This window comes from Leptopilina boulardi, unplaced genomic scaffold (assembly GCF_019393585.1).
Source record: "Leptopilina boulardi isolate dan_hultmark-lab unplaced genomic scaffold, ZJU_Lbou_2.1 LbouV2_134, whole genome shotgun sequence".
Taxonomy (NCBI): domain Eukaryota; kingdom Metazoa; phylum Arthropoda; class Insecta; order Hymenoptera; family Figitidae; genus Leptopilina; species Leptopilina boulardi.
In genome coordinates, this window is record NW_026137679.1 from 215,421 (window position 1) to 227,721 (window position 12,301).

Consider the following 12,301-nt stretch of genomic DNA (forward strand, 5'->3'; position numbering starts at 1 on the left):
ATAAATTTACAGAAAAATGTTTTTCTACTGATGTATACCTATAATAAAACATTTTGATTTTTGGTAAAATTATTTAAAAGTAATGTTGTTTTCGATTTATATTACTGATTTTAAAAAATTAATTTATTTGTTCAAAATATAAACAAATTAATTAAACAAGCGAAAATAATATTGACTTCTCCCTCGATTGTTTAATTTTCTTTTGTTGCTTATTAATTGTTAATAAATCTAAAATCATTTTCAAAAGAAAAAACTTGGTAACTTACATTTGGTTAAAAGTTAATAAGGTTTTTATCCAAGTTTGCAGCGAATATTTCGCGATATCGATGGGCGCAGAACCTAATGAAATGTTTAAACAAACAAAAATAATGTGATCTTCGTTTGTTTTAATATTTCAATCAGTTTCCGCGCCACGATTGCACGAAATATTTGATGCAAACTGGGATAAAAACTTTATTAACTTTTAACCAAATGTAAGTTACCAAGTTTTTTCTTTTGCAAATGATTTTAGGTTAATTAACAATTAATATGCAACTAAAAAAAATTAAAAAATCGAGGGAGATGTTAATATTATTTTCATTTGTTTCATTGATTTGTTTATATTCTAAACAGATTAATTAATTTTTTAAAATTAGCAATATTAATCGAAAACAGTATTACTTTCAAATAATTATACCGAAAATCAGAATGTTTTATTATATAGATCAGTAGAAAAACATTTTTTTGTAAATTTATGCCCAAAAATGTTTATAACAATAACTTGCAGAAATTTGCATATTTTGCAAAACTGTTGAAGATGTATTTTTTATTCATTATTCTGAACTGGAAAACGTATATTCCATAACAAAAATTTAACCTTCAAAAAATGTTGGCACTCTTCACAAATTTTGACTCACGTGCAAATCGCTCATTTAAGTGGAAATTGTCAGAAAAAGTGAGGTTAGGAGAGACAAATAAAGTGTCCGACAAATTAACATTGCGGCGATCACATGACCTAACAGTCACATGGTGTTAAGTAAAAATAATCGGACAAAAGTTATCATTCAGCGTCGGAAAAAACGTAGAGCCGCAAAATCGTTCAATTGTATATATGGAAATATCGTTAACGGTCAATTTTCATATATTCTTTTGAGGCTCAATTAATTTTGGTCATCTCTATTTGAAAAGGCTTTAAAAATCTAGTAAAAATGTGTGCCAAAACTATTTAATCCGGGTCGGTAAAAAACGCAGAGCGGAAAAATCGTTTAAAATAGCGAATATGAATACTTCACCGTTGATTTATATATTTTTTTAAAGCCTATCATTTTTGGCGACTGCTATTCATAAAAGCACTAAAAACTGTGTGAAAATAACGTGCCAAAAATTAGCAAGCCGCGTCGGAATAAAACGCAGAGCAGAAAAATCGTTAACTTACACATATGAAAAGAAAATGTTACAGGTCAATTTTCATTTAATTTTTGACGCCTCTACCAATTTTTGCCACCGCTATTCGAAATAAAAGAGCATTAAAAATCAAGTGAAACCTAGTATGCTACTAAAAATCGAGGAAATATTGTATGCTAAAAATTTTCAATCCTTGTGGGAAAAAGACGCAGAGCGGAAAATTCGTTAAATTATAAAAACAACATTAACCTTCAGTCTCAAGAAAGTAATAAAAATCACTTAATCACTTACATCGCAACCAGTAAAACTTTCTTATTTTACCTTTAAAAATTAATTTATAAAATAAAAAGTAATTTCTTCGACTTAACAATTTTAGTTTTGTTTTAAAAAAATTATAAATAAACTAAGAAATAATATTAAAAGGAGAAAATGTTTAAAATATTTTTCTATATATTACCTTTATTTCTAATTTGTGAATCCTTGCGGCGACAGCAATCAAAGTCAAAAGGATACATAATCAACCAAAAAATATAATCTTTCTGGGCATTTTGGCAAAATTCTTTTTTTTAATTTCACATTAATCACATTACATTATGAATTAATTTATATAAAGAAAAGACGAAAATTGTCTAGTCTTACGCATCGCACTTGTCACCCTCGGAACGTGAAATAAAAACTGAACTAATATTCAAGAACTATAAAGTGACTAATAAAACTTTACTCGTTTTTCCTACGAAATTCAACATTTTTACGCGACATTAATTTATTTTCAAAAAGAATAACTGATTTTGTGCAGAAATACTAAAATAAAGCGCTGACTTTTTCCAACCATTCCTGACAATGGACTAACCCATAATGGCCATAATTGAGTATTATTGCAAACCCTTCTTGACAATGAACCTATGATAATCCATTGTCAAGGTGTGTGTTTGGAAATCAGAAACAGTGAATAGTGGTGCACAAGTGAATGCTCATTGTAATTGGTCAGTTCCATTAACCCTATTTTTTGATTGATTCAGATATTGCTGATTATGTCAAAACATATTGTGCGTTCACAGCTCTTTGTGAAAATATAACCACATCTTTCTCTGTTACATGATATAGGTATGAGTCTGTCCTGCTCTTACATTTTCTTTGGAAAATACCAAATGAAAATTAAGAGTAGGACAGACTTATGCCTTTATCATGTAACAGAGAAAGATGTGGATATATTTTCACAAAGTGCTGTGAACGCACCCTTATTTGAATGGATGCCTCAATTTGTTATTTTTTACAATAATAACAAAAAATTGATGTATTATAGCGAATTTCTATTCATTAAATGAAGCAACATTTAATTTACTTAAATAATTACTTATTAAATAAAAATATAAGTAAAACTAATAAAAAATCAAAAGTTTCTTTAATTTTTGAAACTTTCATTGAAACTTTCAATTGAAAGTTTCAAACGAATAAGTTTCAGAAACTTGCCTTTGCTATTCATTGTCAAGAAGGGTTGGAAAAAAGTCAGTGTTTTATTTTAGTATTTCTGCACAAAATCAGTTATTCTTTTTGAAAATAAATTAATGTCACGTAAAAGTGTTGAATTTCGTAGGAAAAACGAGTAAAGTTTTATTAGTCACTTTATAGTTCTTGATTATTAGTTCAGTTTTTATTTCACGTTCCGAGAGTGACGAGTGCGACGCGTAAGACTAGACAATTTTTGTGTTTTCTGTATATTTATTAATTCTTAATGTGATTAATGTGAAATTAAAAAAAAAGAATTTTGCCAAAATGTCCAAGAAGAATATATATTTTGGTTGCTTATGTATACTTTTGACTTTGAATGCTGTCACCGGAAGGATTCACAAATTAGAAATAAGGGTAATATATAGAAAAATATTTTAAACATTTTCTCCTTTTTAATATTATTTCTTAGTTTATTTATAATTTTTTTAAAACAAAACTAAAATTGTTAAGTCGAAGAAATTACTTTTTATTTTATAAATTAATTTTTAAAGGTAAAATAAGAAAGTTTTACTGGTTGCGATGTAAGTGATTAAGTGATTTTTATTATTTTCTCGAGACTTTAGGTTTATGTTGTTTTTATAATTTCCAGAACGACAATCGACGATTCATTTCGTTAAGGACTTTTGGATTCTACCTCAGAGAAGTTTTAAGTGTATATCTGAAGAATTTCAAGGCCAGTCCCTTCAGTGAGAATGATGTGGTAAATATTTCTATTTTATGAAATTTTTTATTATAATTCGTAACTAATCATTTTTTTATTTAACTGGTTTTTAAGAAACTCGCAATTTTATCTGCTTCACTTACAATGCTTTTCCATTTTAATGCACTGAATTAAATTATTCCGCTTTTATCTCTTAAGGGCATGTTTTCATTATCCGAAAATATTTTTACTTTTATTATTTTATGAAAAGATTAACACTATTTTGTTGTCTAAAGAAACCCTATTTTAAAATTTCGTTACATAAAATCTTGATTTTCATTGAAAAAGTATTTGTAGATTAATGAATTTAATTTTTTTTTATATATAAAAAATTAGAATTTTTTAAAGTAAAATAATTTTTTTTATGTTAAAAAATATACTAAAAATATTTGTTTATTTATTAAAGGTATTAATTATAATAATAAATTAATTTAATTTAATTTATTTAACATAATGTAATATGGTTAAAACTCTTTTAAATAGAGAGGTATCTGTTAATAAGTAATAACAATTCTAATATAATAAATTAATATTTATAATTATTGCAATAACTTTTTAAAACTTTATTATAAAATTTATTTAGAATTATAATTTACAATTTTTTTTAATTATGATAATTTTTTTCTAGTTCGTATTTGAACCTTGGTTCGAACGATGAGTGATGTAATTAATCCATATCTGAAAAGTCATCAGGAGAAATGTTTATTGCAAGGAACATCGAATCCAAAATCGGAATGGGATACAAAAAATGACAGTGAAATAAAATACTTCACGATGGATTTCAAGAATTACACGTAAGGACTTTTAATATCTTTTATTGCAAAGAAATTCTAAATTAGAGATGAAAATCAAAAATTGATGATTTGGAAAAAAAGAATTGATAGTTATTGTTTCTAATTACTAATTAATTCTAATTAATTGCTAATACTATTAATTAACTAATAATTGAAACTTAGTAATGGAAAGTATAATTATTGTTTGAATTTTTTTTTGTTTTTATTTTTTTTAAAGGAAATTTATTATTATTTTGTTTTTTTATTATTAATTTTAATTTTGTTTTATTATTAATCTTTTCTAATATTATAAAACTGATTTAACAATAGAAAAATTAAAATTTGCATCAAAACTCCATTTAGTGAGAGCGCTCTCACTTCACGTAGAACAAAAATATAACAATATAGGTAGAATCTAATCTTATTCGTTCTTTTTAGGATAACAAAGATGAATCACCTTATTTGCCCAGAGGACGTCAATGATGTTCATGTTAGAAAGTTGTTGCAGTTAGCAACTTTCAATGATAGTGAATTAATAGACGACTACATAATGGAGTACGTTGGTGCGATTAAGGATCAATATGATGTTGTTAGTTTGGCAATTTATTATTCTATAAAATTCTATTTTCCTATTACTCAAATCGCAACATTACTGAATACATGTTGCTCTGATACGGGAACTTGTGTAAATGGTTTTACACTGTTACAAACAATGATACTTTGTAATAGAAGTAAGGAAGAAATTGAAATTGCAGTAGAAGCCGGGATTTTCAAAACCGGATACTCACAAATGACGAACAATAAAATAATTACCATTGAATGTAAACAAATTATTAAATTGAAAAATGATTCTTCGAACAATTTAAAAAATTATTTTGACATCATAGAATATCTTATAAGTATCGAACCAGATCAGCCCAGTATTGAAGATTTTTCTTACCTTGCCTATGTTTGTTTTACAAATAAGGATATGATTTTTGAGCATAGATTGTGGGAAAGAATAACAAACTTAAGTGAAAAATTTGAAATTTTTCATGTCCTTATGCAGAGATTGGAAATCTACGGGGAAAAAAGACTTACTGAAGATAATAAATACACCATTTTGTCGCTCTTAAAACTAAGCTTTGAAAAAGTGGCCATAATTTTTCAGAAAAAAGAATTGGAAGATTCTGTGGATTCAAAACTGACACACTTTGAACTGTTTGGATCTCTAGTACTTACTCATTTTACAAAGGCATTTTACGATTAGCGTCAAAAATAAGGAAGGCTGTTGTTAATTTAGAAGAGAATACTGCCCTTTGTTATTATTCTGGTTTAGAAGTTTTGAAATATCTTTCAGAAAAAAATCTAGATGATTTTAATGAAGCGCTAAAAAAAAGGTAAATTATAATTCTCAATTATTGTTTTTAAAATTTTAATTTAAACAAAAATAACAATTAAAAATTTTTAAATTAAATTTAAATATTATATAATTTGGATACGATTAAAAAAATTTTCTTTCAACTAACTGCATTTTTTTACAGGATTTACTAAAGTATTAAGCGATCTTCCGATTTACTTTCCCGATGAGATTTCCCGATGAGAAACTAAATTAAACGTCGAAGAGAAGAAAATGAAATCTAATAGGTTGTCGATGAAAGGCAGTGAAAAATCTAATCCCATCGATAATATGCGCTCGATGATTGGAAAACAGTAGCGTGGGCCCTCTCATACAATCAATTTTTCAAGTTTTGTGCCACAATTTTGAAGATTTATCCTTTTCGTCAATTTTTAAAATAACAAGGTAAAATTGAGAGTATTTTTTTTTCGTCTCGCATGTCGTAACGGATAACAGCAATAACATTCCACGGTACGAATACCGTTCTCTTTTTAATTTATCTCACTTTCAGCAAGACTCTGCTGTCAGTAAAAGTTAGCTGATCCATTTTTGGACTCTTTCACTAACGAGAACTATTTATATAAGAGACGGAGATGCTCACGACTGATAAATCGGTCGCAGAAAAATAGACAACTCATCGCACTATTCATGACACATTTCACAAACTATTGATCGACCGGTATTAATCTTCAGAATATACCTTAATCCTTCAACTGCAGCTGGACTCTCGCAGTAATATTGAATGCATTTTTTTTAATCATTATTCGTTGTCTTGGCTTTTTCTGATTCAGACTTTAATGAACTTCTCTTTTTTTCTTCTGAGTTTACGTTCAATATTAAAAAAAAGAAAACTTTACTTCATATTTGCCCTTGTCGATTTAGACATCGAAAAAATAATTGTTTTTTTTAAGTCTGTTTTATCCACGCCTACTTAGAAATCATTGACGAATTCAGGGTGAATTAATTATTTGTTAACTAATATTTAAAATTGTAAATAATTCTGTATTATCGACACCCGTGAAAAATTTATTGAATAATTTTCACACACATACATAAATGGCTACGGTATTCATAAATTTCACGCCGCTCAATATCTTAAAAATTTATTGATACCGATCCTGTGTTTCTTTAGATTCGATAGAAAATAGATTTAATTAATTTCTAATGTTCTTGCTTGAATTAAAAATTAAAATACGATTTACATGTACATTTTGTTTCCATCGACGAATAATTTATAAAAAAAGAAAAGCAATATTATTTTTGGTAAACGTATAAACGTACTTTTTATTTATAAAAGAATACGTTATTTTTGTTTTCTTGTAAGATAAAATTTTAGCGGATTTGTTGATCAAGATGAAATAATTCTAATCGCTGATAAATAATTGACTTATTGTTTTATTTAATAACGAATTTCAAAGCTTATAACCAAATATAAATTATGTGTATTTTTGAAAAAGAAAATAAATTTTAATTAATTAATAAATTAATTTCAAAAAAATCGACTTTTTTCAAACTTTTCAAACCTTCCTCCTCTACTAATATTGCCACAAAAATTTTGATTTTATTCCCTGGACTTTTCTCTGATAACCAGACAGAATTTAAATTTTTTTCTCCAACACTAATAAAAAAAAATGACAAGAGCAGGCCTTAGGATCGTTTGTAAGATAAGAAAAAACTTGTTTTACTCACATTGCATTTCAGAAAAAAAATTTTAATTGTTTTTTCAAATCTTAATAAATAAATTACTATTAAATTACTACTTAGGTAGTAAATAATTTTTTTTTACATAATTTACTAATTTTAAATAATTAAATTTTCAAAGTAATTTAATTGAAAATTGAAAACATCCAAAAATAACTATCATTTATTGAATTAATAATTGCATTTCAGAATTTTTATTTACAAATTTTACTAAAAATTCGAAGTATATTTTGAAAATTAAATTATTTCTAAAACATTTCAATTTAAAACTTTCTAAAATTCAATTATTCATATAAAACTTCAAAAATTGAATTACTAAAATAATTTCAATTGGAAATTCTCTTAAATTCAATTATTAATTTACTTTTTACTTCTACTATTCAATTAATTTAAGATAATTTGAATTCAAAATTCAATAAATGTCAAACTTAAAAAGATTTTTTTATGAAGTTAATAATTTCAACTAATTTTAATGAGTTAAAATTTATAAAAATTAATGAAATAATTATTATCATGAAATAGTTAAGTAAAAAGTTTCAACATTTCTGAATTTCGAAAACTTTCTAAATGACTCGTTCTTTATTAAATTAATAATTGAATTTCTTATAATTTTTAAGTGAAATTTGTTTTGTAAGGATTGCATTTTGAAAGTAATTGTTAAAAATATTAATTTGGAGAAAATATTAGTGAATAATTTAAAAATAAATGAGGAGTAATTTAAGAAGTAATTGAAATTCAGAAGAACATAAATAATGTTGAAAAAAAAATTTTTAATTACTACAGATTTTTTTAAAAATCTTTACCAATAATTAAATTTTAGAGGCTTTTATTCACGAATAATTCAATTTTCAAAATAATTTATTTATTAAAATAATTAAAAGTGATTAATTTGTTAAAGTATTTTAGTAAAAAATTGTGAATTCAATTGAATTTGGAAAACATCTAAAAATAGAACGCAATTTATTATATTTATTAATTGAATTTTATACAAGTTTTAATTGCAACTTTTTTTTTGAACAATTGAATTTTCCAAGTAATTTATTAGAATTATTAGAAGTGAATAACTTGGAAAAAAAATAAAATTAAAAAAATTTAAAGTAATTGAATTTTGCAAACATTCAAAATAAGTCAAATTTTCTACTACAAAAGCCGAAATAGTCGCATTTTATTATAAAAAGTCAATAAAAGTTGATTTTTTTGAAGAAAGTAAATAAGTTTATATTATCTGAGGCCTGTAGAAGATTTATAATTATAAAAAATGAAGGCAATAATATTAGAAGAAAAAAAGTTGAACTAAAAATTTCAAAAAATATAATAATTATTATTATTATTTCTATTTACTTTTATTATAAAGTATTTTAATGTTGCACCAAAAAAGATTAAAATAATCCATTTTTGGGATAATCTTTTCTGTAAATAAAAAGTGTCTAAATAATTAAAATAATTCTGTGATGGATCAAAGCATTGCAGATTATTTTAATTCATTTTGGTGTGAAAATAATACCTCATAATTTTATGTATGTTTACAATTTATTTTTATGACATTTATATTTTAATAATATTTTTTCGCTGACCATTTTGATAGAAAATAAATTTCTTTCAGAAGGAATAAAAATTTTTATTTTGAATATTTAAATGTAAAAAAATTAAAATTTTAAACTTTTTTCATTTCTGAAAAGGATTGTAAAGAAATGGAATATCATTAATTTCTTACGGAGAAAACTGAGAAAGTTTAATATCTTATGTTTACTTTATTCAAAATAAAAGGAAAAAAAAATCTTGTGACTTTCAATTGTTTTTAAAATTTTTTCATAACCAAAAAGAAGATTGACAATTTAAAAGTTTCGTTTCATTTTAATTTAATTGTAAAGGGTAAAAAATGGACATTAAACTATTGGAGCATATGCTTCAAGAAATGCAGGATTTTCCGTTCCTATATGATCCGAAGAGAAGAAGTGGAAAAAATGCGAAAGGGAAACAGGAACATTACGACGCGTATACGAAAATTGCTATCCGAATAATGGAAAAAGATTGAAAATACTTTTATATATCAGGTAAAAAAGTAATTTTATATAAATAATGAATTAAAATTAAATATTTTTTCACTAATGATAACAAATATAATTAATTTCCTTAATTATTATACCAGGTCACATATTGGAAAAATTGTGGAAGTCAGCACAAAATAAATATCGAAGAATTATGGGGAAAAAAAACCACTTGACAAAAGCGATCAAGATTTCGTTAAAAAATTTACTTTTTTTAAAAAATAATAAAAATATGTCACTTTTAAAAAGTGAACACTTTCATTAATATAAATAAATTAATTTTTATTTTAAGAAAACGTGATGTATTTATTTTCCATAATTCACCTGTTAATTTTCTTAATTTATATATGTATACTATTACTAACAAAAAACGATATTTTTAATTTAAAAGTTACTAATAAATAATTTAAATAATAAATTTTAATTAAACATTGTTTTATGGAAATTTTCTTGTTATATATTCTCTTAATTGTCTCTATGATAATTTGAGTAAATTTGATAGATTAATTCCAAACTTGAGATAAACTATTATAATACAAAGTTAATATAAGTTAATTGAAAAACCCAATTTTTCCAAAAAAATTAAAATGAATGTGATTTAAACAAATTTTTTTTAATATAAATAAATGAAAGTGTTTTGTTACGTCATTTCTATTTTATAAAGAAAATATGAATGTTCAAATTTGAATTTTATTTAATAAATAGTAATTTATAAAAAACAGAATTAATAATAAGTAGGTCAATAATTTAAAAAAATTAAAATATGAATAAAAAGTATAAAATTAGAATTAGATAGGAATTAAGTAAAAATTATTTAAATATAATTATATTTTAATTAAAAATAAGTGGTAATTTTAACTAAATTTAAAATAAAAAAGAAAGCAAATGAGACGGCCGCTTGCGGCCTGTGAGTGCGCTAGTTCTTTAAAATATTCAATTATTATCAATACAAATTTAAGAAATTCGAATCATTTAAAAATGTTCAATTAATTATTTTCAAAAATTTAATTGAAACTTTCAAGAAACATAATTTTTTAAATACCAATTTGAATAAAACTCTAAAAAATTTCGATTACTTTTAAAAATTTTCAATTACAAATTTTTTCAAATTTAACTAATGTCAAAAATTTTAAAACCATCTCTTCCAAAATTAAATCATTTTTAGATGTAATTTGAATTTTTCGATAAAGCTGTTAATCCTAAAAAAAAGATTACTATTTTTAATTGTGGCTCTTTGTGAAAATCACTTATTTATCAATATTACTCAACATTAATTAATATAGATATGAATTACTATTAATTCATTATAATTAATAACGATAGAAATAAACATTAATAGATTATGATATAAATTACTAATAATAAATGATGATAATTATTATTAACAAAATTAATTGAATATGATGTAAATTACTATTAATTAAAATTACAATTAATTAATGTTATCAATTTATGTTAAATAACATTGTCATTAATTAATATCGCTATTAATAAATTACGGAATTACTTAACATTAATTGTAATTAATCTATATTACTATTTATTAATGACGATATTAATTGACATTTATAAATGATGATAATAATTAATATTAATCACTGATTATTATTAATTTTTATTAAAATAATTATTACTAATTAATGACGATATTAATAAACATTAATCGATAATGATATAAATTAATATTAATTAATATCGTCATTAATTAATAGTAATTTATACTATTATCGATTAATGTTAATTAATATGGTCAATAATTAATATCGATTAATGTAATTTTTAATAATTATTAATTATTGTTGATATTAATTAACATTAAGCTACGATGATATAAATTCCTATTAATCAATGATGATATAAATAAATCAATGTTTTGAATTCTCTTTTGAAAATTATGTAAATTAATTAATAAAAAATATATACCTGCTCGGGAGCAATGATTCCTGGACAATTGGGACCAATTAGACGGGATTTACTTTGTTCGAGAAGTCGCCTTTTAACTTTAACCATATCGTGTTGCGGAATTTCTTCAGTGATACATACGACTAGAGGCATTTCAGCTTCCAATGCTTCCATTATTATTGCTGACGCTGCGCCAGGTGGAGGAACATAAATTACCGGAGCTGTAGCACCTGTTTTTTCTTTTGCCTGTAAAATAGTTATTTTATTTTAAAAACTCGAATATTGAGAAGACGACTTATTTTATAACAGAACATAATTTTTATTACTTGAAATAAAATATTTTACACAAAATACTTAAAAAAAATTAGAAAATTTTGCAAAATTATATATTTTTTCAAATACGTGACAGTCACGAAAGTATAAAAAAAACGTTAAGAAAAAATTGAGCTTAAAATATAATTTTTTGAAAAATAAAATTAAAATATCATTAAAACTTACTTAAGATCTACTAAAAGTTATCAATTTTCTTAAAAGTTATTTAATTAGGTTAATGAAGTTATTTAAAAAGTATAAGAAATACTGAATTTTTTAAATTAAAAAGGTAAACGTAAGCTTTGACCAGATTTTAAAAATTGTGCTTTTTTTTGGAAAATAACAACAATTTTGAAAATGGAATAAAAGAGTTGTCTTGTAGGAGTCTAGCACAATTCAGCACAAAAATTTTTTTTCAAAAATTTCAATATTTTTGGATTTTAGAGTAAAAAAATGTTTTTTAGAGTTTCAAAATTGATTTTTTTTTTAATTTTTTAAGTTTTTGCAAGAATTTTAATACTTCCAAGAAGTTGGCAAAGCCATTTAAATAAAAAATATTTAAATAAAAAAATTTTTATTTTATTTTTTAAATAAA

General features: G+C 23.6%; 1 protein-coding gene across 2 annotated transcripts; it reads left to right on the forward strand.

Annotated features, from left to right (window-relative positions):
* Nucleotides 1-2,837: 2,837 nt before the first annotated feature.
* Nucleotides 2,838-7,220, forward strand: LOC127291363 (uncharacterized). Of its 2 annotated transcripts, XM_051320451.1 has the most exons (6): nt 2,838-3,246; nt 3,482-3,592; nt 4,221-4,386; nt 4,804-5,744; nt 5,889-6,148; nt 6,255-7,220. In XM_051320451.1, exons 3-4 carry the CDS (start codon nt 4,247-4,249, stop codon nt 5,612-5,614), a joined length of 951 nt encoding a protein of 316 aa, XP_051176408.1. In that variant the 5' UTR covers nt 2,838-3,246; nt 3,482-3,592; nt 4,221-4,246; the 3' UTR covers nt 5,615-5,744; nt 5,889-6,148; nt 6,255-7,220. The 2 variants fall into 2 exon arrangements, with proteins under 2 accessions (XP_051176408.1, XP_051176407.1); XM_051320450.1 differs by having other exon boundaries at nt 5,889-7,220.
* The last annotated feature ends 5,081 nt before the right edge of the window (nt 7,221-12,301 follow it).